The 26,880-nt window shown below is 55.6% G+C and overlaps 1 protein-coding gene across 1 annotated transcript; it reads left to right on the top strand.

Moving 5' to 3' along the window:
* Nucleotides 1-2,794: 2,794 nt before the first annotated feature.
* PHF19 (PHD finger protein 19) lies at nt 2,795-22,488 on the top strand. Its single transcript, XM_047068782.1, has 15 exons — nt 2,795-2,975; nt 5,403-5,603; nt 6,092-6,173; nt 8,781-8,876; nt 9,368-9,468; nt 10,014-10,162; nt 11,753-11,848; nt 12,609-12,677; nt 12,882-13,002; nt 14,534-14,601; nt 16,115-16,276; nt 16,836-16,923; nt 17,715-17,800; nt 18,799-18,894; nt 20,011-22,488. The coding sequence occupies exons 2-15, from the start codon at nt 5,418-5,420 to the stop codon at nt 20,351-20,353; spliced, it is 1,743 nt and encodes a 580-aa protein (XP_046924738.1). The 5' UTR covers nt 2,795-2,975; nt 5,403-5,417; the 3' UTR covers nt 20,354-22,488.
* Nucleotides 22,489-26,880: the final 4,392 nt, after the last annotated feature.

Raw genomic sequence — 26,880 nt, 5'->3', positions numbered from 1 at the left:
AGCTGTAGATGGACAATTAATGAAGGTCTAAGTTTTCAGAATTATATGCTGAGTGACTGGATCACTGTAGCACAGAAACGGGCACCTTTGAGTTTATTAGAGGTTGTCAACACTTCGCCAATGTAGCTGGAGACACTTACATCTCTACCAATGGTGTATGAGGGTTTTAGCCATGTCACACGCTCAGCACCCCGCCCCTCTCCCCACGTGGACAGACTCTCACTCTTGGCCCGTCTGGTGGACGTGAAATGGTGTGGCACAGGCTCTTCTCGTTTGCATGTCTCACATGGCCAGTGAGGTTGAACTTCTTTTCATATTTTTGGCCATTTAGGTTTCCTCTTTTGTGAATGGCCCATTGATATCCTTAACCCTTTTTAACCCCCCCCCTTTTTTTTTTTAGCCATTGGATTGCCTTTTTCTTGTTTGTCCACACTTTCAGCCCACTTCTGCCGGATCCCAAAGCAAATTCAGATCATGGCACTTCCCGAAGCTCTCTCTATAACATCCAAAGCTTAGCTTGTAACCTTGCTAGTGGCCCTGGTTTGCCTGTGGGCCGTAAATCAAGTTCAACCCCAAACTCAGCTCCACTTTCTTTCTCTTCCAACCTCACCTTCCACTGCTTCCCTCCATCCACCTGAACTCCAGCCCCATAAACACAACCTTCTCTGTCCCAGGCTTTCTGCAATGCTGTTCCCTCCTCCTGGAAGGCTCACCTCCCTATTTCTGCATTCTACCTACTGCCACTTTCCCCGTGAAATTTATACTCTCTTCTCGATTCAGAGTCAGAGCTGCCTCTAAGTAATCACTGGTGCCATCATACTTTTCTGGTGGCATTTATTATTTCCTAATTTGTACTGTTTTGGCAACTCGCTTTAGGGGTGCCTGGGGGGCTCAGTCAGTTAAGTGACCGACTTTGGCTCAGGTCATGATCTCACAGTTCGTGGGTTCGAGCCCCGCATCGGGCTCTGTGAAGACAGCTTGGAGCCTGGAGTCTACTTCAGATTCTGTGTCTCCCTCTCTCTCTGCCCCTCCCCCACTCACACTCTGTCTCTCTCTCTCTCTCTCAACTAAATATTTTTTTTAAAAAACTCGCTTTGCATACCTTTTCCTTTACAAATGTACCTGCTCCTTCATTATGTTATTTTAACCTTCATTCATAGTCTGATTTTAACCTCATCCATGCAACAGCCTGAGATGGGGTGGTGTTAACAACTCCTTTGGACAGATGTGGAAACACAGCCCAAAGGGCTACTCGCTTACCCAAGATCCCATACTGGCCCAGAGGCAGAGCTGGATTTGAAGCCTGGACTCTCCCAATTCCACTTCTGGATCACTGCACCACACCCCTCATATTTGTATGTGTGTGTTGTGTCAAAGCCTGATTCCCCCTTGAGACTGTGGCCCCCCGTGGCTCCAAGCTCTAGGTCCCCCCAGGGTGCACTCAATGAATATGTAATTCCTTGAAACTACAAGGATCGCAGGGTGCCAGGGACTGTGCAAATGTCAACTCTGATCTTCACAGCAACTCTATTCAGATAAGGAAACTCAGGGTCCCACGGCCAGCAATTAGTGGAGCTGGCTTTTCAGACCCAGAGGTAAGCTTCTACTTCCATAATCTCCGCCACTGGCATCCCGAAGGCAGAGCCAGCCAGCCGGAGAGATCAGAGCCCAAGGCGGGGAGGCAAAGAGCCAATGGTGGGCAACTTGACAGTGAACATGGAAGGCTGGGATGCGGATGCCCACTGACCACACCCACGATGTGCACACTGCCCCCAGACTCCACGGAGTGTCTGCAGAACGCCACGGTAGCAGGTCAGAGGAGGGCTGAGGGATGGGGTGGGGGGTTGTTTGCAAGTGTTCACCCCACCCCCACAGAGTGAGTCTGGATACGGACAAGTCTGCACCCCCCCCCCTCCCCAGGGCAAGGACTCTAGGTGACTGGAGTCATGTCCAGTGCCTCAGTCAGCTATTCCTATGACCCTGTGTGTTCTCTTTCACGGTGTGCCATTTATTTAGACTTTGTGTGTGTGTGCCTGGTATGTATTCGCGATTCTATCTTTGTGTTTTCGTTCCTGTGCGTTGTGTTCGTGTGCCATGCGTCTGGTGTCGTGGGCCTGTTGTTTGTCTACCTTACGTGCATGTTCCGTTGTGTGTCCGTGCCGAGCACACTCTGTGTCTCTCCTTGTATCTGTGTCCAGTCTGTGTCTCCATTGTGTGCCGTGTGTACCGTGTGTCGGGAACTTGGGTCTGTGCTGCGTGCGCTGTGGATCTACGTTATGCTTGTGCTGGTCTCCGGCCCGACTGTCCACGCGGCGAGCGCCGGCTGCTGCGTGTTTACGTGTGTGAATCCCGTCCGGCCGCCCCGGGCCTGCGTCCCCGCCCGCAGCCAGTGCGCGTCCGCACCTCCCCGCCGCGCGTCTGGGCCAGCGGGAGGTCTGCGCCCCGCGCGCTGCGTAGTGTGTTTCCTCCAGCGGCGCGGGGCGGTGCTTCCGCGTGTGCCCGCGGCGTGGCCGGGTCGCGGCGGGCTCCGCGTCCCCGTGCTGTCGCGCCGCGTGCCTGCGCCCGGCGCGCGGGGCGGCGGGGATGCGCGCGCGGGGGCCGGGGGCGCGCGGGGGCGGGGGCGGGCGCGGGCGGGAGGCGCTGCGGGGCCCCGCGGCCGCGGGCTCCAATGGCGAGGCCGGCGCGGCCCCCGCTAATTACATAAGCGGGACGTCAATAATTCGCGGGAAAACGCGAAAAAGATGGCGCCCCGCGCCCGGGGGGCCCCTTCCTGAGCGCCCCGGCCCCTCCCTCCCCCGCCTCCCCCCCCTCTTCCCCGCGGCGCCCCCGCCCCGCCCCGCCCCCGCCGAGACCCCGACCCCGGCCCCACGGGCGGACACTCGGCCGGGCAGCCGCGGGCCGCGCGCAGCCGCCTCCGCCGCCGATGCGTCTGGTGGCCAGACTCCAAGTGGGACCGGCCGACACGCAGGCTCGCGGTAAGCTCAGCGGGGACTCCCCGCCACACGCTTCGCTCCCGGCACACATCCCTCTTCTCGAAATCTCCCCGGACTGCGGCGGGCCCAGCGCCTCCGGGGGTCGGGGTGGGGGGGGTTGGGGTCCCAGGGAGCCGCGCGCCTGGGGCTGGGACGGGGGCGAGCGGCGTCCGCGGGGCCGGGGAGCCCCGCCCGAGTCCCCGAGCCTTAGGGGGGCGTGGGTGACAGGTCGCTGCTCCCTAGCCCCAAATCTTGACTTTTCCCGTTCGGGGCGGGGGGTGGGGCGGGGTGGAGACCGACGGGGGCATTTGGGATTTTGCTCACGTCCGAAGTCAGGCTGCAGCAGGACTGGGACGGGGGAGGCTTGGCGTCGGAGCGACTGAAGAGAGGAGCGCTTGAACCCGAAGGGGGTACCTCTGCAAGGTTTTGTTTTTTTTTTTTTCCCCCTCCTGAACACCCTTTTTTAAAAAGCCAACGGCTGCCCTGGGAGAGGCCCCGGCGCATGAATCATCCTCGCTTCCTGCCCCCGCCCGGCCCCGCGCTCCGGGTGCCGCGGATTTGAACTGGACGCCGACGGGAACCCGCAAACAGGCATTTCTTTGCAGATGGGTTTGAATCAGCCAATCACAGCCCGCAGGGGCCCGCCCCGGGAGGATGGAGGCGCGGGGAGGGGGCCGCCACCCGGGGGCCCCCGCCCGGCCAGTGGGGGCGCGGCGACCGGGCCGGCTCCCAACGGCGCGAGGGGGGAGGAAGTGTCAGTTTGTGAACCTGCCGCGGCCCGGGGCCCAGGCCCGGCGGGCGGGGACTTCGCAGCGCCTGGGAGCCAGGTGGCAGGGAGAAGGCAGGGAGAAGGCAGGGATTCAGAGCGCTGACCCTGCCCAATGCCTGCGCTGCCCTGCTGTCCAGAAAAGGGCAGAATGGCCTGCCGTCCAGAAAAAGGCAGAATGGGTGTGTGGGGTGGAGGGAAACGTGGCCACACTATCGTCTGGGGGGCCAAGACCCCAACAGTGCCCTGCCTGCCCCATGGCCCCTGACATGCGCATGCATGTATTTCATTTCATGTACACACTGACATACTGCTGCAGACATCATCAAGCCCAATCTCACGGGAGGGCACATGCACTCACACAGAAAAACACACAGAATTCTCTCCCTGTCTATAAATAATTGTAACACCAGGTGCCGGTGCCATGGCCGGCGGGGGGGAGGGGACCAGAGTAGGAGGTGCAAGGCTGTGTTTTGGCTCAGCAGGGAGTGTGTGGAAGGGCACTGAGCCAGGTCAGCCCAGAGAGGGGAGGAAGGGGCCTTGGGGAAGGCTTTCAATGCCAGCAGAAGACATGGGGGAGCCACAGAAGGTTTCTGGAAGGGAGCCTAAGAAAGGGAATTGGGGGCCCTGGGGAAGAGTCTGGTAGGAGACAGGAAAGCAGGGAGTGACCTGCACTGGGCGCTGGTGTCTCATTCCCCTTCCTAGTACCCAGCATAAGTGAGCCTTCCGAACCAGTTACCGAATGAATGAATGAATGAATGGCCCAAGCAAAAGAGACCTGAACCAAAATGGGCTTGGAAGAGAGGGGCCAGATGCCAGAATTCACTAGGCTTGAAGTTGGCCGACTGTGGCAATTCACTGGTTGGAGAAGTCTAAAGATGCTCGGGTTCTGGGGACCATCAGTGGTACCATTAACAGAAAGAAGAGAGCATTGGGGCAGTGGCACATGTCGTAGGATGGTGAGAGAGACAGGTGTGCAGAGAGTGACCAGCAATGACTTCACTGTGTGGAGCACATTTGCATCTGAGTAGAAGCATAGTGAGTTTAAATGTCCCAGAATTGGTTTTCATTAAATCACCCCACAATTGAGAACAGAAAGGGGGATTACAAAAGACACAGGTGGCCAGTCTATACCGGGTCACAAGCCAGCTAGGAATTTTCCTTCCTAGGTGACTTTCCTTGGGCCAGATCTCAGGGCAGGGGCAGAGAGGGGGGAGAGTGAAAACTTTCCGCTGCTCCCCTGGAGAAGACCCTCCACTCAGATAGCCCGTTTGCTTAAGGGAGAGAGCTTCAGGGTCCTAAGCCTGGGATTCAGGCCCCCTGGGTGCAGAGACCACTCTGTGGATGGTTGAGGGGTTCGTTGTCTTTAGAAAGCAGCATGGTATGGGTGGGAAAGAGAGGTGGGGTTTAGAATCAGCCCACCTGGTTATGAATCTCGGCTCTGCCTCTGCCCCACTGGCCACTTTCCCTTGCCAAGCCTCAGTTTCTGTGTATAATGGGAGTAATAATGTCTCCCTCGCAGGGTTGTCATGAGGCTCCAGTGAGATAATAGAAGTGCCTGGCACATAGCCCGGGTTTCGTAAGTGGTAGTCTCCTTCCTTCCCCGGATGGACTTTTGGAGCAGGGGAGCGAGGAGTAAAAACCCTGTTCTCTTTCTCTTCCAGTGTCAGGGGAAGCTGATGGAGAATCGCGCTCTGGACCCAGGCGCTCGGGACTCCTATGGTGCCACCAGCCACCTCCCCAACAAGGGGGCTCTGGCAAAAGCCAAGAACAACTTCAAAGACCTGATGTCCAAGCTGACGGAGGGCCAGTATGTGCTGTGCCGCTGGACGGATGGACTGTATTACCTCGGGAAGATCAAGAGGGTAAACCTTTCCTCCCGGGCCCCAGTTCTGAGGCTCAGCCTCTCTGCTCATCCTCTGGCCTAGGCCTCCCTTCATCCCCCTCATCCTCCAAAGATGAACGTGGAAGGAGCCAGAGTCTGCTCTTGCAGGTGCCATCCTTAGGGCCAACATCATCCAACCAGGTCTTTAGAAAAGAGCCCTGCGATCCTACAGAACAAAACAAAGGCAGGTTGGAGAGGATCTCAGATGACCACCTGGCCTGTGCTGTCCTCAGCATTTCCACCAAGTTGTGGTCCCCTGGCCCCTGACCGTGCGGCTCCAGGAACTGGGCGCGCACTACCAGGAACTGCTGTCCTCCTTCCCCTTCCAGCCCAGCTCTGCTTTCTGGAGCGCAAGGAGTGGGTGTAATCTCTCTGTCCTGCAGGGGCAGAAATGGGAGAGGAAGACCACGTCCCAGTGGCTTTTCCCCAGCCACTTTCTCACGTTACCCCTCCCTCTCCGTGCCCCAGGTCAGTAGTTCTAAGCAGAGCTGCCTGGTGACTTTTGAAGATAATTCCAAATACTGGGTCCTGTGGAAGGACATACAGCATGGTGAGTACTCCTAAGAGCTTGGGCCCCCTGCCCCGTCCCTGGCCCTCTCTCCTCCTCCACTTCCGTTTTGTCCTCCTGTCCTTCTCTCTTACACTCCTGGCACCTGGCCTTGTCTCCCCACTCCCCACCAAGCCCACCTGAGAAGATGGTAAGGTGGCCGGTTGTGTTTTTACACGGAAAAGGGCTTCTGACATCTGTCATGCCCTTGATTACTCCCATGTCTCCCCTGTCACAAGGGAGGCAGAAAGGCGGAGAAGGTGGTTCGGGAAGGTGCCGGGAGAACTGGGATGGGTCTCGGGCCCGTGTCTGCTTTCTTGCTGTGCTTCACCCCCTGCTGCACGAAGCTGTGGGTCAGTCTGGGGCTAGGAACGGGGAGGGGTCCAGGCAATCCAGACGGGCACCTCTAGACGTGAGCACAGTGTGCCGTACCCTCGTGTGAGGAAACCTAGCGGAGGCAGCTCTAGCCTCGGTGGAAAGCCAGGAGAGCAGAGACGGACCAGGCAGGGTGAAGATGATCATGCCTACGCAGGGCTGGACCAGCTTCGGGGGCGAAAGGGAGCTGGGCTGGGTGCCACCCCTGCACTCGGAGAGCTGACATCTTCCTGTCTTGCCACCGCTGTCCCTTCCCACGGACACGACAGACCTCGCTCAGCAGTCACGGCACTCTCATATTTCCAACGTGGAGCTCCAAGCGGAGACTCAGTAGACCTTGGACCAAGTTTTAGCTCTGCTGCTGGCTAGCTGCGTGTCGTTGGGCAAGTGACAACACCTCTCTGAGCCTGTTTCTTCATCTGAACAATAAGGAGATGATAAAAATACTGGACTCTCAGGGTGGTTAAGTGAGACTCCACGTAAAACTCTTAGCCCAGTGCTCCGGAGTTACAGGGAGGCAGTCTCTAAATAATTTGTTACTGTAAGAAATGATCTCAAGGAGCCTGCCAAGTAGAGGCCGCAGAACCCAGCCAGTTTGTAGAGATTCCAAACTGCCCTTTTCTCTAAGATGTTGTGGCTAATGTAGACTTGGAGGTTCTTCTCCAAGCTCCCCTCACCCTCAATTTATAATACAGAGATCCAAAGCAATGAGGAGCTCTTCTCCCAAGTTACCCTCTTATTGAAGACCCAGAGAGCCAACAGGTGAGAAAGACCCCTCAGCAGACATTGAGTAGAAGGTCCAGCACGTGCCAGGGACCACACGTGTGCCACCGCCCCTGGGGAACGGCTTGTCTCCCCCCTCCAGACGACTGTGCCTCACCGGCAGGATGGGGCCCTGTCCTTGGCTGTGCCCAAGATGAGAGCACAAGGCTGAGCAAGCCGTAGTTATCGATTACTTAAGCTTGTTGCTTTATTGGTTTATATCAGTGGCTTTACTTCCTGAAGCCAGTGCCGGCTTAGTGCAGCCCCTGCCTGGGGACGTATTGTGGGATAAGAGGCAAGAGACTGCGTGTTCATGTTCAACAAACATGTCTTGACCATGTGTTATGTGCCACACACTTTATGAGGTCCTGGGGATATCGTGAGGAGCAGCTACCATTTCTGCCCTTAACAAAACTTTTAGTTGGCTGGGGGGAACCAGACAGAAATATGTTTCAAAATGTATTAATTTATTCACGCAAACCTTTCACACATACACTTATTCTTCAACAATAACCACCCCTCCCCCCCCCCAAAAAAAAGCAGAGAAAAAAAGAGATGAGAAAGAACTTGTAGATTAGAAGCAGTTGAACACATTTGTGGGGCACCTGGGTGGTCAGTCAGTTAAGCATCCGACTTCAGCTCAGGTCACGATCTCACAGTTTGTGGGTTCGAGCCCTGCTTCGGGCTCTGTGCTGACAGTTCTGTGCAGCTTCAGATTCTGGGTCTCCCTCTCTCCCCGCCCCTCCCCTGCTTGTGCTCTGTCGCTCAAAAATAAATAAATGTTAAAAAAAAAGGCTAATAAAAAAAGCAGTTGAACATACTTGAACTTATTATATTTTTATATAAGAGACAGTTGGAAATGTGAATAGTCACCGAATTTGTTGGTGAGAGTAAGAAACCGTTTTTAATTTTTAGGTGCAATAAAGGCACTGTAGTTATGTTTTTGTTTTTTAAAAGAACATCCTAATCTTTCAGAGATACATACTGAAATATTTTCAGAAAATGATTAGGTATCTGGGAAGTGATTCAGAATAATACGGGAGGAAAAAGTGGGTGGGAATATAGGCAAAGCAAGACTGGCTATGAGTTCTTCATTATTGGTAAGAACATGGAGTTTCATTAGAACATTCTATTATTATTAACATAAAATTTTGTTTAACAAACAAGCTAAATTAGGCAGGAGAGGCAGCGTGATATGGTCAGAAAGAACAAAGGAGTTGACGTTAAAGAGCCATGGGTTTGAATCCGACCTCTCCTACTTCTGGGACTTCTCAGAGCCCCAATTTCCCCACCTTTAGAATGGGCTAATGATAATAGGTACCTCAGAGTAGTTGAGATTCAGTGAGTTGGCCCATGGGGCCCAGCGCCACGTCCAGTAGAGGCTCAGGAACTGGAGGGTGATTTTTTTAAACTCTTCTAAGTCCTGCGAGTGAGCAGAACCTGACCCCGAGGGCCTCCCTCTCTCCCTTTCAGCTGGTGTTCCAGGGGAGGAGCCCAAGTGCAACATCTGCCTGGGGAAGACCTCAGGGCCGCTGAATGAGATCCTCATCTGTGGGAAGTGTGGCTTGGGTGAGTGTGGTGAGCAGGGCACATGGGAGGCCCCCACCCGCACCGGCCCCAAGTGGCATATGCCTTGCTACTGGGACCTTAGCCGGCTTCCCGTTCCTCTTGGAGCTCCAGAGTGACAGGGGGCCAGTCCATGGGAATGAGGGCCCAGGGAAGTGACCCCTGGGGGGGAGCTGGGGCTCCAGGAAAGTGAGACAAGGTATGCAGTTTGGAGCTTCCCCTAACCCAGTAGAGAGGAGGGTGGAGAGATGGGGCACAAAGGCTTAAGCCAGGTTGTCGTGCCTCCCCTACTGGGGCCCAGGCTGTCTTTTAGTCGCCTGCTTGGACGCCAACTTGGCTGCCTTGGCGAGCGTCGCCTGCCAGTGCCCTGGCAGCTGGCAGGCACCGGGCTCCTCCTAGCTGCTGCCACCCTCCCCAGCCCTGTGGCCTTTGGGCTGCCTGGCTTGGGGTCAGTGCTTCCCTGTGGGCGCTCAGCAGCCCCCTCTCTTCCTCAGGTTACCACCAGCAGTGCCACATCCCTATAGCAGGCAGTGCCGACCGGCCCCTGCTCACACCTTGGTTCTGCCGACGGTGCATCTTCGCCCTGGCTGTGCGGGTGAGCCCTCCCCCCCTTGCAGCCCCTGCCTTTCCCCACGCCAGTCTGGGAGCCTGGACTCCCTGGGCTCCCACCTGACGGCAGGTCACAGAGCCTGCACTTTGGAGGCAGACAGCCCTCCTGCCACTGACCAGGGAGCGTTATGTCCTTGGCCGGGTTCCTTAGCCTCCCCGAGCCTGTTTCCACAATGGTAAAATGGATATGGGTTGGTGCCAGGGGTAGGTGGCCCCCAATAAATGGTGCTCTACTATCAAAAGACAAAATCCATGTAAGCAGCCACCCTCAGTACCTATTGGTTATTATTGTCACCTTTCTTGCAGCGTGCGACTACTAATACTGTTGTTAATAGAGATCTTTCTGGGATGGAGAGAGCATAGATTTGGGATCGATAAGAAAAAGCTTCTTGCGTTTCTGACAACGTTGGAGTAATTGCGGGTCCCCGAGTCAGCGTTTCCCCCGTGCTGGCCGCACGCAGACCTGTGTGGCCTCGCCCCCCACCCCCCACCGGGACCCCGCCGCTGAGCCGGACCCTCATCTCCCCGCAGAAAGGCGGCGCGCTGAAGAAGGGCGCCATCGCCAGGACGCTTCAGGCCGTGAAGATGGTGCTGTCCTACCAGCCGGAGGAGCTCGAGTGGGACTCGCCCCACCGCACCAATCAGCAGCAGTGCTACTGCTACTGCGGCGGGCCCGGAGAGTAAGGCCGCGGGGGCGGGGCCTCCGGGGGCGGGGAGGTGGGCGGGGGCTCCGCGGAGGGGCGGGGCCCGAGGGAGCGAGGCTGGAGCTCAGGCTATGTGGCTCCAGGAAGGGAAGGAAGTGTGGAAGCGCGGCTAAGAGCCTAGCCCCAAGTGTCCAGATCCTCCCAGCCCCTTGGGGCTGTGTGCAGCCCCTGAGTGCAGTCCTCATCGCAGTTTTCCCGCTATACGGTGTGGTGGACAGGGCGCGATTAGATTAATTCACATAAAGGCTCATGCAGTGCCTGTTACTTGAAGGCACTTAATAAATGTTAGCTGTTACTGCTGGCGCATGGAATTGAAGGTAAACCTTGCTCTTGTCCGAGCCAATGAAACAGGCTGCCGGTGAGGCATTAAAGTACTTTGGCCTGGAAGTGTGCAAGCAGGGGTAGGGGGTCATATGTCAGGGATGCTGTGGACGGGATTCTTGCCCTGACTATAGGACAGGAGTCTTTGATTGATTCTTCCTTGCCAGCCTGGGCCTCCCCGTAGCCATGGGGGATTGAGCCTGCTCTCTTGGCCTGACTGCACCAGACCTTGTGGCAGGAACCACAGAAGTGACAGATGGGGTCTCTGCCCTCAGGACATATCCGTATGGGATGCCCTAAAGTCCTGAATCTTAGACCCAAGCTCTGTTGACAACCAGTAGGTATCTGGAGGCTGGGCGTATCCAGCCTAGCAGGGTAGCAGGCCTAGCTAGGCTTATCCAGCCTAGCAGGCCAAGGGATTAATTACCTTGGCCCCATCAACTTCCCTGGGTGTGGGGAGGTCTATGGGATAACAGAGGAAGAAATGCTTATAGAGACCTTAACAGAATTGAGGCAGTGGTTCTCAGTGCATCTCCCGCCCGCCCCCCCCCCCCCCCGCCCCGCAAAAGATTGAGTAGGTCTGGAGTGGGCCAAGGAATCCTCGTATTTTAACCTGGACCCCAGGTGATTCTGATGTTCACGGTCCATGGACCGCACCTGACAAGTTATGAATGAAGCATCGGTTGTCAGTGAGGAAATACCACTTTGCTCTTTGTTCATATTTAGTGCATAGTTGTTGAATGGCCATGACAGGGTAGATACAGTATTGGGTGAGAAAAAGCAGACATGGCGCTGCCCATGGAGCTTACAGGAGCCATTATATTCCTGCCAAGTCTCTAGGGCAGACCTTTCCATTGCGGTAGTTTTTGAGAAGCTGTATGTGGGGCCCAGTCCAGAGATGGGGGCTCCAACTGTGTCATGAGGAGGGCAGGCTTTGAAGTTAGGGAGGCCAGGGTTTGAATCACCATCCACCGTTTGCTTCCTGAGTGACCTTGAGCAAGCCATTTAAGCTCGGAGTCTATAAAATTAGGGCAGTGGCCCATCTTTTACCAGAGGGTGAGATCAAACAATGTAGCATATGCCTGCTCCCTGGACCTCCCCCAGGCCCAGCCTAAGTGCTCGGTAACTGTGAGTTCTCTTCCTTTTCCCCCGGTGGAGTGCAAGTTTGTGTTGGGAGAGGTTGCGGAGGCTGATGCCTGGCTAGCAGTGTGGGCCTGGCTGACCCTGGCTCCTCTGGCTCTCCAGATGGTACCTGCGGATGCTGCAGTGTTACCGGTGCAGGCAGTGGTTCCACGAGGCCTGCACCCAGTGCCTCAATGAGCCCATGATGTTCGGAGACCGGTAGGTGCTAATCTGATCCACTTCAGCCTTGAGGGGACAGGGGACAGTGGTGGCGGTGGCTCTTTCAGACTGCCTGCCAGGCCCTACGCAGGTGGGGGTCTGTGAGGTGGGTGCCTGTCTATGGGAGGCGGCTCAGGGTGAGGGAGGCCTTCTCAGTAGAGGGCTGTGCCGGACCACAGCCCCAGTTGCCATTGACTTGTCGGGGACCTTAGACAAAGCCCCACCTCCCCTAAGCCCCAGTCCCTTCCTGAGTCTGGGCGGAGGGGGAGGGATGCAGGAGGCCCTGCCTCACCCTTACCCAGGCTACTAGAGGAGCCACTGGGAGCTGGATGATTGATCTGGCTTCTAATGAATGGGGCTAAGCTAACAGAAGGCTTCTGTGTGTCACACCAGATATTGCGTGTCTTGGTTGGTGTGTCAGGGTTGTGATTGCGTGTGTGTGCACGTGGGTGTGTGTGTGTGTCTCAGAGGGGAAGAGGGTGCCCACTGCAGCCCAGCCTAGCTCAGCTGGCTCTGAACTCAGCCACACTCTGGGATAACGGCGTTTGGGAAAGAGTTTGGCATAGGGGAAGGTCGGGAAGTATTGTGTGGTCTGTGTCCTGCCCCGTCCTAGCCGCTGCCTCCTGCAGGGACCACTAGTCGTTGGAACGAGGACAGCACTCACTGTGGGAAGGCCGGTGGGGAGCAAGGGTGGGCGAGGGCTGGGCCAGGGTGGGGTGTCAGCCCCTGCCACCACAGGCCTCTCTCCACCTTCCTCCAGGTTCTACCTGTTCTTCTGCTCCGTGTGTAACCAGGGCCCGGAGTACATCGAGCGGCTGCCCCTGCGATGGTGAGACGGGGGGGCTCGCTCGGCCAGGCCCACCCCTGTCCCCTCCCAGCTGCTCCGCTCCCACCTCCCTCCGGGAACAATTCCATTTCCAGCCACCAGGTCCCAGCCTTGCCCCTGCCCTTCAGCCTGGGCCCCGGAGGCTCCAGCCCGGGCTGGGCAGGCTGCCGCCTCACCCCAGCCCCACCTACTCGCCCCCTTGCCCAGGGTGGATGTGGTTCACCTGGCCCTCTACAACCTGGGGGTGCAGAGCAAGAAGAAGTACTTTGACTTTGAGGAGATTCTGGCCTTTGTCAACCACCACTGGGAGCTCCTGCAGCTTGGCAAGGTATGCAGGGCCACGGGAAGGCAGAACGGCCAGAGCCCATTCCACAGTGGGCTTACCGAGGTCCAGAGAGGTGAGAGGTTTGCCCAGGGTCACACAGTGCAGGACTGGTGTCGGGGTCTCTTTTGAGGACTCACCCTTCGGCAGCACCACCTGCCCGCAAGGGCTGTTGGCTGGGAGAAAGACCTAGAGCCTTGCAGCTGCCACATCCCCTGGTCCAAGCCTCTGAGCCCTTGCCCTGCGAGGGGCTTCCTTGACCCGGGTTTTGGCAGCGGGCGGATTGGGGCCACCCTGACTCAGCAGCGGATTGGGGCCACCCTGACTCAGCAGCAGGGGGCCGGGGGTGGATCTGGCTGCAACAGGGCTCCCTACAGAGATGTTGGACCTGCTCCAGATTACCTGGCTGTAGTGGAAAGTGAAGTGGGCCTGCCCTCTGCTGATCTTACTCTGAATAGCAGAAGTGGTCAGCGGGAGCCTGCGAGCCTGGGAGCTGGGCAGTAAAGTAACAAACCACAGACTTTCAGGAGGTCAGAGGTGGCCAGCACAGCTTTGGGGCTGAGCCAGGATTGGAGCCAGGGCATCCCAGCCTCTCTCATGGTGGGGCCGTGCCCGCTTTTCCCTAACGGCAGCCTTAAGAGTCCTCTCTACCAATCCAGAGTGGGGCATATTCTCTACTGACTGCCAGAAATCTTTCTTTGATGAGACAGGAATTTACCAAAAACAATTTTTTTAAAAAGGACGACCCTTTATGCTTTGCAAAAGCTTTTCATATAACAACATCTTCATTTATGGTGTTTGATAATTTATAAAAGCTATACGTGTTGTAAAGCCTTAAAAGACAGATAGAGCTGGTATTTTTAATAACTTTTTTTCTGATATGTAAAAAGAACATACATGTTCCTGACAGAAAAATTGTTAAATGCCAAAAAGCATAAGGAAGTAGACTTTAAAACGTCACCTACCCATCACACCACACAGAAACAACTGCTACTAATGTATTCCATCCTTTCTTCTGTGTCTGTTTTTCCTTTTTCCTTGGCTTAGGTTATACAGTAAGTAAAATTTTAAATCATCTTTTTTTTCAATTCATATTATATCATAAATACGTTTCCATATTCCAGAAAGAGTTTTCATCAACACTTTTAATGGTTTCCTTGGTTTCTAGCATGGTTTACTTAGTGCTTTCCTTCCTGTTGGGCAGGTGGTTTCTTGCCCACGTTTCATATTTGGCCGTCATTAGGAACGACGCTGCAGTGACCATTTTTGTACTTAAAGCTTTGTGTTTCACGTTAGATCTCTGTGATAGATCCCATGGCGTGGCATTACTGGGTCAAGGGCATGGGCATTTTTAAAGCTCCTGATACATCTAGGACGGGAGTTACTCTCCCCATTTCCAGAGGGAGAAGTGAGCTCAGAGAGGTGAAAAGATTTGGAATCCTGGAGGAAGTCAGGGTCCTCACCCGGAGATTTCAGGGAGGGGACAGGGGCCCCCATGTGCCTGGGTCTGACTATCCTGCTGGCTGCTCTCCCTCAGCTCACCAGCACCCCCGTGACGGACCGAGGACCGCATCTCCTCAATGCGCTCAACAGTTACAAAAGCCGGTGCGTGCAGGGAAGGGAGCGCGTGCATGGGCCCTCCCCCCCCCCCCGCCCCGACAGGTGGGATTGGGTGTAAAGCATCTTCTGGCCTCGTGGTCTTTGCTCAGCCTGTGCTCCAGCCTGGGTGTCCTGCCCCTTCTCTTTGACTAGATGAGTCCCACCCATTCTTCAAGATCCAGGGAGCACTCCACCTCCTTTGTGATGCCTCCCCTGAGCACTCCAGTGACCTGATGCATTTTGGCCCTGGGCTCGGCTCCACAGGGGGTACACCCCTGATCTCTGAGGGCCCGTCCTGCTCTGGCCGTCTGTGGTTCTGGGCCAGGCACTGAAGGTTCCATTCATCATCTCTTGGGTGGGCCACAGCCTCCTAGCTTGTCCCCAGCACCATGTTTTCCCCTCTAGACTTCTGACTCCTCAGAACCTACATCTGGCACATCCCTTGCTACTCCTGCACAGAATGCCCAGGCTCCTGAGCACGGCATTCAAGGCCTCTTATGAGGAGACTCTGCCCACTCCTTCTGCCACTGATTCTTTGCTTTATTCTGGGTGTCAGCCATTCTGAATGCACTGCTCTCCCACTCAGTGCTTTTGCTCAGATCCCTCTGTTTGACTGGGATGCTCTTCCATCCATTTCACTCATTTGTTCCGTGAACAACTTTGTTTTTTAAACGTTTGTTTGTTTTCGAGAGAGGGAGAGAGGGAGAGAAGGAGGGGCAGAGAAAGAGGGAGAGAGAGAACCCCAAGCAGCCTCCACACTCAGCACAGAGCCCTACTCAGGGCTCGAACTCATGAACCGTGAGATGACAACCTGAGCCGAAACCAAGAGTTGGACCCTTAACCGACTGAGCCCCCCAGCCGCCCCCAGGAACAACTGTTTATTGAACTGCTACTCTGCGTCAGCCCTTTGTGGATGCTGAGGACACAGGGAGGAATAGGACATGGTCCCTGCTTCTGTGAAACCTCTCCAGACTTCGCTAGACAGAATTAGCCACTCTATATTCCTTCTGCCTTCTCACTATTCTTGAGTAGTGGGGCTTCCTGCCCTCCCTGTAGATAGTCTCTTGAGGGGGAGGACTGTCTGAGTCACCTCTTCACCTCATGGCAGCTCGGCTAGTGTTGGAAGGATGAGGGAAGTACCTGGAGGTGTTTCCAGTCTCCCTGGGGAGACCAGAGACCAGAATGGTGCAGGATCCAGTGTCTTGGCCATAGCAGTTCCACTGAAAGCTGGAACTTCCGATAGGTGACCTTGGGGCTGGCTGAGGGAGAGGAGGAGCAGCAGGAACCACAGACATGCAAGAGGAAGGATGGGGGGGACCACCAGCCACATCCCCAGCCACCACCTGGGACCCCTGGTCCCACAGGCCTTGAGGAATCAGCATCTCCATGGGCAACTCTGGATTTCAGTCCTGGGTCCAGGGAGACAGAGAGTAATTTTAATGCTTGACTCTCCTCCCCAGGAGGATGGACCGACAGACTCCAGAGCTTTCTCCTCCCCCTGTCCACCCCCTCCCCCCAGGTTCCTCTGTGGCAAGGAGATCAAGAAGAAGAAATGCATCTTCCGCCTGCGCATCCGGGTCCCGCCCAACCCGCCAGGGAAGCTGCTGCCCGACAAGGGCCTGGTGCCCACTGAGAGCGTGGCCTCCTCTGAGCTGCGTAAGAGAGGAAAGAGCAAGCCTGGGTCAGTGCCTGGGGACCGAGCTCGGGGTCTCCGCTGCTCCTGGCTCCAGCCCCAGCCTATGTGCTGTGCGGTGGGCCCAGAGACCACAGTGACATCCAAGCGAGCAGGGAAGAACTCCACCTGGTTAGGCCCAGCTGGAGGCACCCTGAGAGGGCCAGTCAGCGGCTGGACTTGATCCCCCATCTGGGATTTCTTCCACCGCGGCCCCTATTGCCTTGCTTGGAGGGAAAGGCAGATTGTGAGGCCCTGTCTTGCTGGGTTAGAGCTGAGGCAGAGAGGGAAGAGGAAGCGAGAGTGTGTACGGGGTCCCTAGCTCTCCTGGCCAAGCTGAGCCCCTCATCCTGGGCGCCCAGGGCAGAACATCCTTCCCTCTTTTCTGCCCACCACACCCCCCTCCGCACCCTCCTACACCTGCTGCCTGGAGGATGTGCCCTCCCCAGACAGCCCTGTGAAGGAGCGCCTGTCCCTACCCGCCCTGCTGTGAGCCCAGCCCTGCCTCTCCTTCCTCCGGGCCTTCAGGCTCTGACCCAGCCACCCTCTCCCCTTTCTGTCTCCACAGTTTGTTGCCTCACGAATTCCAGCAGCAGAAAAGGCGAGTTTATAGAAGAAAAAGATCAAAGTTTTTGCTGGAAGATGCTATTCCCAGTGTTAGTTTCTTGTTTTCTTGCTCTCCACGTTCACACACAGGGTCAGCACATTAATTAGGGATTCCTATGCAGGAAACTAAGCACCCCAGGCCCCAGGGACTCTCCCACATCCCTTAAAGGAGAAGCCAGTTCCTTCTGCAGCAAAACAAGCAAAAACCAGGCACTTTGAGACCACCACTTTCTCTCCCTACACTCTCCCACGACTGCTTTCTCTCCCCAAACTCTCCTGAGAAGCCAAAGGGGGCGGGGCAGGGTAGGTAATATCCTCACCTCCACAGTCCAGTGGGGACACTGAGTGCCAGGGAGGGACAGTGACTTTCCCGAGGTCACACCTCAGCCAGTGGCAGAGCCCAGCCTAGACCCAGGGCTCCGGAGCAGTCTTTCCTTGGCCCCGCATCCTTGCTGCAGCCCTCCCTGGAGGACGAATACTAGCGATGCTCACACCTCCCTGTCACCTGACAGCGAGCAAGTTGCTTTTACAGCCAACATCTCATTCTTCTGTGCTTCCCAACACCTCTACCAGGGAAGCACGGCAGGTGTCGCTGGCCACCTTTTGCGGTTCAGGTAACTGCGGCCCAGAGTTGCGAAGGCCATGTGCTCAGCTAGGGACAGGGCTAGAACCGGTCTGATGTGGCTCCCTGGTCAGACAGAATAAAGAGCGAGTGACGAGTCTAAGCTTCGGGAGGCCCAGCCCTCAGAAACCCTGTGTGGCCCTCAGCAGAGAGAGGGTGCTGTGGGGGGCGGGTCTGATGCTCACTGACCCATCCTCCTGCTCCTTCCTGTGTCCACAGAGTGACTTTACCTCAGCCTGGAGCACCAACCACCACCTGGCCAGCATATTTGACTTCTCGCTGGACGAAATTCAGAGTTTGAAAAGGTACCGACGAGGGACCCGGCAGAGAGGGCTGTTCTGGAGCGTGGGGTAGAGGCAAGCAGTGAGACCTCCATTCCCTGGCAATGAAGGAAGGCTCTGGAAGGGGCAAACGAGAGAGCCTTTTGAGGGAGTGGAAGGTCCCTTGGGTCATTCCAGTTAAAAGGGTCCATGCTGCATGAGGCCTACTGACTAGGCTGCCTGACAGGTCTTCCCACGATAGAACTTTCAGCACGACATCCTCCTGCTGTAGGTGTGCGGGGCTCCCAGGGACAGCTCCCCAGAGCAGGGTCAAAGGCCGCCTCGCCTGGGCCCTCCCTACCTGTCCAGCCCCTGTCCTGCTTCTCCCTGCCCTCACACCATATACCAGAATTGCTTTGGCCACCCTGCATTCCCGTTCCTCCAGGGAGCCTTCCCTGGCCCTCCCCAGGCTGTGTTGGGTGCTCCTGTCTGTGTATCCCCACAGCTCCTCATGCTCAGTACACCCACGGGGAGGGGACGCACAGCCCACTGTTCTGTTTCTGGAAGTATCAAAGGCCAGCTGGTGCTCCCTGAAGGAGAGGAAGGGCTTCGGTCAGGCCTGGGCTGCGGCCCCTACGTACCAATTACTGACTGCGGCGTCAGGGTCCTCCAGCCTCTCTGCACCTCCCACCTGTTTCCGCGTGGTTATTAGGAGGCTCGAACGGGTGCTGGAAATGAAAGCCCTTTGGGTCTATATAGCACCCAGGTGGCGGTGGCCAGGCTCCTTAGTGCACCTCTCGCCACGGGGGCAGGTGTGGGGGGAGGCTTCCTCTAGCGTCCCGAGGCTCCTCGGGCTCTGGAGGCCGCTGCGTAGGAGATGGACAGGCCGAGGAGCAGCCCCTGCAGGCACGGTGGTGGGAAGCGCCGTGGAGGGAAGGCGGGCCTTCGATGGGCCGGGGGAAGGGGGCGGCGCTCAGGGCCGACTGGAGGGTCCCAAGGGGTGCCGAGGGCCGGCGGCAGGCTCACCCTCTCCCCCCTCGCAGCGCCAGCTCGGGCCAGACCTTCTTCTCCGACGTGGACTCCACGGACGCCGCCAGCACCTCCGGTTCGGCTTCCACCAGCCTCTCCTATGACTCCAGGTGAGCTTCCCGCAGGATGGACCCTGTCCGTCGTCCCCCCGCCGCCTTGCCTCCCCCTGGTGCCGTGTGGCCCACTCTGTGTGCTGGGGTGTCAAGCTCGGGGCCCGGGACCATCTGGTTCTGATGTGGGCCTTCAGGTGGCTCTTCATCAGCTGCAGGTTATGTGACACTTGTTGCCGAGCAGTTTCGGTTCTAGGGCTCTACCTGCCATGATTTTGCCCGTCTCTACCCCTGACTATAGGGTCCCCTGCTTCCTGGCTGTCTAAATCTGGTGTCTGTCTTCTGGGTCACTAAGGAAAAGAGCCACTGATTTGGAAGCCTGAGGGAGGGGAAGATGGCATCCTGCAGGGTCTGGGGTCTGGGAGAAGGGACAGAAGTGCCTGGGGACCTAGCCAAGGGTGCAGCCTGTGTGGCAGTAGCTGGTGCTCGGCAGCACGGGAGGCTCCTGTGACTGTATGTGAGGACTCTTGTGTCTTGACGTCTATCAGAGCATCTCTAGTTGTCGGTCTCCTTTGCTGCCTCTGGGTTTGTAGTTATTTCCTCTCGTTTCTTTGGTTCTCACAAGCTCCCCGGGGCTTGGCTTCTGTTTCTAACCATCTGTGAACACATGCCTCTTCTTCTGTTTCCCCACCACCTCTCTCTGTCTCTTCGTCTGTGTGTGTGTGTCGCCCACGTACATCTGTCTGTCTGCAATCCAAGACTCTGGGTACGAGGCCCGTCAGTCCCTCCCTCCCATCCCCCACCCCCTCCGACTCCCCAGGGAAGGGCCTCCGCGATGCAGGTGCAGGCGAGGCCTCCGCGCGGCACTCGGGAGGCGCAGGGTGGCACCCCTCCACCTGTGCGTGCAGTGCTGAGGTCCTACGTGGAGAGTGTGCACTTTTAGAGCCGGACACACCCGGGTTTGAATGCCTGGCTCAGCCACTCGCCCGCTGGTGGCTTCTCCTGTTCGGCCTCCTTGGGACCGTGGTGGGGACCGTGGTGAGGACGGTGGTGAGATGCTGCAGCCCCCTGGGGCCCGGCCCGGTGCCTGGCGCCCGGGAGGGGCCTCAGGGAGAGGGGCTGGTCAGCATCGTTCCACCCCGTTCCCGCCGTCTTCCTCCCCCCACCCTGACGCAGACGGACAGTGGGCAGCCGCAAGAGGAAGCTGGCGGCCAAAGCGTACGTGCCCCTGCGGGCAAAACGGCGGGCAGCCGAGCCGGGTGGACGCTGCCCCTCAGACAGCAGCGCGGAGGGGGCTTTGGGCCCCGAGCGGCCGGACGAGGGCGTCGACAGCCACACCTTCGAGAGCATCAGTGAGGATGACTCCTCCCTGTCCCACCTGAAGTCCTCCATCACCAACTACTTTGGCGCGGCCGGGCGGCTAGCCTGTGGGGAGAAGTACCAGGTGCTGGCCAGGAGGGTCACGCCCGAGGGCAAGGTCCAGTACCTGGTGGAGTGGGAAGGGACCACCCCTTACTGACGAGCCCCAGGGGACGCCGGCAGCCCGTTCTCTCCAGGCCCGGGCGGGGGAGGAAAGCAAGACAGCTGCGAGTGCCTGTGGCCGAAAGGCCCTCCCGCCTGCCTGCCAGGCCCAGGCCGGCGCCTCTCTGCGTGCCTGTTCCGCTCTTGGGCCTCGTCAGGCTCGCCACCCCTTTGCCTGTGTGTCTAAGGTCCCACTGGCTGTCACTCAGTGTCTTCACACTCTCCCTCCAACCGTTTACCTGTAACTGAATGTGTGTCCCCATGGCGCTAGGACCCTTCTCCCTGAGGCCCAAGTCTTTCTCTTCGTCCCATTATGTCCCTTTACCTCTCTCCTACCCCGTTTGGGGGGGGGGGGGTGTGTTTACACACCTACGCGCGCATGGCTGTCCCCGTACCGGATGTCCTTCACAGCTGACCCGCGGGCAGCCGGTTGTCCCAGGGACCACGGTGTGCGAACGGGAACCTTCGAGCATGGCTGAAGGTGAAGAGGACGCCCCTCCGAGCTTTTCCCTCCCCCCTCTGCTGCCCCTCCATGCTGTGAGAGTGGGAGGCTGCCTCTGCCGGTGAGGCAGAGACCCCGGGGCTCTCGGGATCCCAGGAGCCAAGAGGCTGGGTCTCTGCCTCAAGGCACCAACACCAGAGCCCGGTTAGTACGGCTGCAGGTGTCGGCTTCCGAGGTCCCAGAGCTGGTCCTTTCTCTGGCCCCGCCCCCTCATCGTTGCCGAGGTCCTGGCCTCAAAAACTTGCGGGACAGGAAGGGGGAGGAAAGGAGACCTCAGGCTGTCTCCTGTGCCTCCCACCCCCAGACCCACCTCACACCCAGCCGAGCGATACCCACTCTCACAGAAGCTGCCATCCACACGTGCGCTTTCACCCTCGAGGCCTACACACCACCCGCACGCGCACACGCGCACCCCACTCCCTCCGGTGCCAGCCTGGCTCCTGCCCTCTGCTCTCCTGTGGCCCTCTTCAGGGGCCCTGTGCTGCAACTAACTGTGAAAGTCCAGCTCCGGCCCCTTGGTCCTGACCATGAACCAGCTAGGACCCCACAGGGAGGCGTGGAGGGCGCACACCCTCTTCCTCACCCCCTGCCGCACTCTGAGACTGACAATCACTTTTTGGGACAGGTTGGGACTTTTAAAAGGCTTGTGTTGTTCAGTCCCCCCAAAGGGAAGCCTTTGTCAGCGGGGGTATAAGTAGAATTCTTAGAACTGACATTACAACTCATACCATCTGGAGGGAAACCAAAAATGAGAAGGGGAGGGGACCCCTCATTTTTGCTGCTTCCAGAGATATTAGAAACTGACCCACTTGATTGGAAAGTAGGAAGAAGTGCCTTGACTAGGGCAGGGGGTGGACCAGATGGGGACCAGCCTTGCCAACTGCCACCGTGGCCTCCAGCCTGGCTGAGTTCTGCAGGCTGCCAGCTGCAAGGCGAAAGTGGGTGAACGAAGGGGCGGCAGTGGGGGCAGCAGGCCTGGGGAGCTGGTTTTTCCGTGGCTGTGCCCAGCCCTCCCCAGCTGTGCGCATCATGGAGTCCCTGAGACTGTTCAGACGCCCCTTGCCTTAAACCTCAGCTCCTATAGTGCCTTTCACACGGGACCTCACCTCCTGCACGTGGCCCACCCACTCCCCTCTGCTTCCCCAGCAGGACCCAGGCAGGGAACAGCTGGGGTTGGGCCCAGTTCTCTCCCTTCTCAGCCCCACAGCTGCTGCCACGGAAGCCCCCCCGCTGGGGCCAGATGGAAGGGGAGCCGAGAAGCCAGCCCCCAGCCTAGCAGGGGTGTGGGACCCGGCGTCCAGTCTGTGGCTTCCTGCCTGGCTTCGGCTTTCTAGGCTTCTGGGAAAGCACTGGATGAGCAAGGCCTGCCACAGTGCACCTGTACCTTCTCTACTCAAGCTCCAGAGAGGCTCTGGGCCGGAAGAGGGGAGGGGGTGTCTTCCTCACTTGGGAAGTCAGCGTTAGGCCTGGGAAGGCCACCCTGGCTCCACACCCCAGCATTTCATTCATAGCAGATAATAGCTGCATTACTGCCAACTGACCTTACAATAACCCTGTGCACCTTTGAAAAGATTTATGGTTTTGAATTGCTGCTTTTAATAACATTTGTTATATTAAAGTTATAATTAATATGTGTGATTTATAATTTAAAAGCTCCCTTTGAAAAATTAACTATCTTCTCCCTGGTGAATGAACCGTCTATCAGCTGTTGGGTACCGGGAGGAATGGTCTGGTTTCTGGTCTTGGTTTCCTGGAAACTGAGGAGGCATGACAGGACTCCATCTGGCCACCTGCCACTCCTACCCCTCCCTCCCACATTCTCCCCACAATATTCTCACCTTTACCGCCAACAGGATGTGGAACTTTTTTTCTAGTGTGAGTACCTGATCCATGGGGGCAAAAAACAGCTGAGGGCCATGAAGTAAAAGATGGGGAATGACCTCAAACTGACCTTATTAAAATAGTTAACGTACAGCCGCTCTAAAACTACTTAATGCACGCAGTCACACAATCCGAGAAATCTGGTGTTTATGGCCTATGCCACTCCAAGCAGGTGCCTTTGCTTTCCTCACCCTCCAGATGCCAGCAATAGTCCCTGCCGAGTTTAGCTCCCAGGTGTTTGGAGGAAACCCTTCTACATATACGTGTGATGTGATGGGTTATTACTTTAAACTTGTCTAAATTTGGGACAGTTAGAAGAGAGAAAAATAGGCATGAAGGGATAAAAAAATTAGCTATAGGGAGGTTCAGGTCATTGGTTCAAATGGATTCTGTAATTGCAGGGACAAAGTGTAGCCTGTTAATCACCCTGAATATTCATGTCTGCACTTAAAAAAATTCATTAACCGTCGCTCCCACTTGTTTCTACCATGGTTTCTGGTTCAGCCTTTTAGCTGCCCTTGGAACAAAACCACAGCTGAAGCCAGGGTGTAAGGGGGTGGGATTATTCTTTGGGCTGCCAACAATGTGATGGAATGAAAAGTGAATGGTCTGAGGGGTCAAGAGACCTGGGTTCTAGTCCAAGTTCCAAAGTGAACAGCTATATAGACCTCCTGAAAACAATGGTCCTGCCCAGGCTGGAGAGTGCCTGGTTCTTCGTAGTCTAGATTAGTGATTACAAATTTACAACAAATATTTACTTTGGAATTTAGGAGCAAGAAATTAGAATTCTCAGAAATTCTCTAAATCACAAGTTATTCTTGAAATACTTGAAACATCCCCCCCCCCATTATCATAGATATCTGAAAAAAATTTAACAGGAATATTACACTTAGCAGTAACTACAAAGAACTGTAGCCTATAGGGAATAAACACTGGAAACCTCCAGGGAACATTACTGGCTAGTATTCAAATAACATTCAAATACCCTAGCAAGGTTAAGAATACATGGAATCACGTGTCAAAATTGCTAAATTAAAATTTATTTTGCTTCCAAAGCTTATTTCTTCAAACAAAGCTCATAGGATTTGTATAAAGTATATTATGTGTATTAACTTATTTGTACAAATAACTCAGTTTGCAGCAGATAGGGCTCGACAGACACACCTGGGACATGGCAACAATCGCAAGCAAGATTCATTGGTGGGTAACCATTTCTCTCCTGCCCTGGGTCCCTCCACCCTCAACTCCGTGTGTTGGTATTTCTTGCTCTGTTTTGATTTGATAAAGATAGATTCCTTCAAACCAGTTAACATCTTTATGCTTTTAAGCGTTAGTATTCACAGATAATTTTAGTATTGTTTTTCATTTCCTCAAGTGATTTTTCTGGGGATTCTGGATTCAAAAAACATACCTTTCCTGAGAAATGCTGGGAAGGAATTCCTGCATGGAGCCACTCATCTAGGTCCTATCCCAGGTCCACAGGATGACTCAGGGGGCAGGGTGGGGGGCAGTGTGGTCTACGGTAAGCTGGGAGTCACGCAGACCTGCAGAATCACTGAACTCCTCTAGTCCTGTGCCCTGATGTGCAGAACAAAGATACTTTCACCAGGCTCTGGATCTGTGGGGACAAGTAAACACTGCAGTACATTTTCAAGTGCCAGACCGATTACTGTATACATGTTTTCAGAACGACTCACCCTTCCTTTAGAGTTGGCTACAGTAGGCTCTCTGGGCGTTTGGCCTACAAAAGGGTATGTCCAACCTCTGAAAGAGGCAGTAAGAGCATCAGATCTAGAATCAGACGGGTTCAGAGTCTAGCTCTGCCACTTATGTTAGGTGTCATGCTCCCTGATCTCAGGATTCTTCTGCAGGCTGCGGAGAACACTGAGTTAAAACCAGCAGAGAGCTGGTATTTTGTTCTCTCCCATTTCCTGTAGGTAACTATGACACTGAGGCAAAGGAAGTCCACCAAGAAAACTTTCTGTGCACAGTCAGCATCGAAAATGACCCAATGAAGGCCAGAGATAGAAAAATCTCCTTTGGAATTAGTCCCACTTTAGGAAAGTTCAAGGAAAAGCAGCTGGATTTTGCCAGTTCCATAAGTTAGAAAGTAACTGGGCTATAGAGAAAGCTTTATTCAAATCCTTGAAACATCAATTTGGGAAATATTTGCCAAACCCTGTGCAAGAGATCAAATTGATTCAGACATACTCTTGACCTCGAGCAGCTCACAATCTAGAAACAGGCTGGCTGTAATGCACAAGGATAATAGGAACACTGAGGCCGGAGAGATTCCTTCCAACCCAGAGGGAGCCTGCCTTGCAAAGGAGCAGCCAGATTTCCCAGGCGTTCGTGGAAAAGGGCACTCCAGGCGGAGGGGATGTCCGGAACGCAGGAATAACTTCACATAGCATACTGGAGCCATCCACTTGCCACAGTGGGCAAGGAGAGGTGGGCGGTGGAGATGGGAAAAGCGAGTTGAGGCAAGGTTATGAAGGGCCTTGAAAGGCAGACCAACAGACTGGGCTCTAACCTGAAAGCAACAGAGGCAGTCCGTCTGGGGTCCCCAGAGCGTTTTCAGCAGGGTTTACTTCACACCAGATTTTGCTGTGTATCAGAAACATCTGTTGTAGGGGGCACCTGGGTGGCTCAGTCGGTTAAGCATCCGACTTCAGCTCAGGTCATGATCTCGTGGTCCAGGAGTTGAAGCCCCGCATCGGGCTCGGTGCTGACAGCTCAGAGCCTGGACCCTGCTTCGGATTCTGTGTCTCCCTCTCCCTCTGTTCCCTCCCCATCACGCTCTGTCTCTCTCTCTCTCTCTCAAAAATAAACATTTAAAAAAATTAAAAAAAAAAGAAACATCTGTTGTAAAAAGGGACATCACCAGTATCATTCTCTTTGTCCTTCTCCTGAGGTAGCCCTCCAAAATCCCTACTGGCTATCAAAAAAGGATCCTCTGGAGCTTTGGAAGGGCCTCGGCCTTAAGTCCCTACAAGGTGTTCCCAAAAGGCCCTGGGAGAGCCTCCATTTTATATTTGAAGGAACTAAGGTTCAAGGAGCACCGTAGGTGTCAGAACTCGAGCCTGGCAATAGCTCTGCACATATCCTTCCCTCTGGGAAGACCCAGGATACCAAAGAGGCCTGTGGACCCCACAGTCTCCCCAGAGTGGGGTTACCTTGTGACAGATTCCGGGAGGGAACCTAGGTCAATCTTTCTCCTCACCCTAAAGGGGTGCTGCCTCCCCTGCCCTCTTTCACCTGACACCCGGGAGCAGGCATAGCAGAGTACCAGACACACGGTGAGCAGTCTTGGCTTTACCGTTCTTAACACGCCACCCCCTTGCCGGACCTCAGTGCAGTTCAGTTTCCTTTGGTAATCTATAAGATGGAGACTGGCTTAGACCCCTGGTTTACCAGCTTTTATCAAAGAAAACTCAAAAAAACTTACAAGGGAGTTCAATACATAAAAGTGATACAAGACAGTTCTACTGGTTGAGGTATATATTGGTTGAGGTACGGGTGGGGAGCGGGTCTCATACCCTTACCCCATCCAGGAAGCACCCAGGGTACCGTACCTTCTGTTGACTGCTAGCTCAGGGGAGCAAGTCTGAAAAACCCTAGTCTAGCAGTTCCCCAAGGTTCTTTCCTACTTTAGCATGCTCAGTTTCAATGCTCAAGTGACCAGGTTAGTACAATGGGCTCAGAACCTAGGTCTCTAATGAGCAAGGCACCAGAACCTTCTGATACCTGTCACATTCAGGCTAGGAGGAGTCTAGACCTATTTCCACCCATGAAGCTGTGTCTAAGCCCTAATACTCCTGCAGTCCTATCCCCAATCACAAAGCCCATTCCCACATTCAGGAATAACAAATACCATCTTTAGTTACAAAAAATAACTCTGCTTGTCCCTGAAACCCCACCATTAGCAATTCATCCTTTTGGATAAAGTGCTGGCCAGCTCCCCTAGAAAGTGACATTCATCCCACACACTGGATGAACAGGTCACCAGGTCTTCTTCCTGCATCCTGGGCACCCAAGGTAGGCCCAGTAACTGCAGGAGATGACAAACGTCACCCTCACTGCCATCTCCCCTGGGTCCTCCCCCCCCCCCCATATAACTGCCCTCACCCTCCCACCCCCTG

The sequence above is a fragment of the Lynx rufus genome, unplaced genomic scaffold (assembly GCF_022079265.1).
Source record: "Lynx rufus isolate CCGP_SWC_20201006 ecotype Redwood Valley unplaced genomic scaffold, mLynRuf1.p SCAF_10, whole genome shotgun sequence".
Taxonomy (NCBI): Eukaryota; Metazoa; Chordata; class Mammalia; order Carnivora; family Felidae; genus Lynx; species Lynx rufus.
The sequence above is the reverse complement of the archived record's forward strand: the minus strand, read 5'-3'. Positions and strand labels throughout refer to the sequence as shown.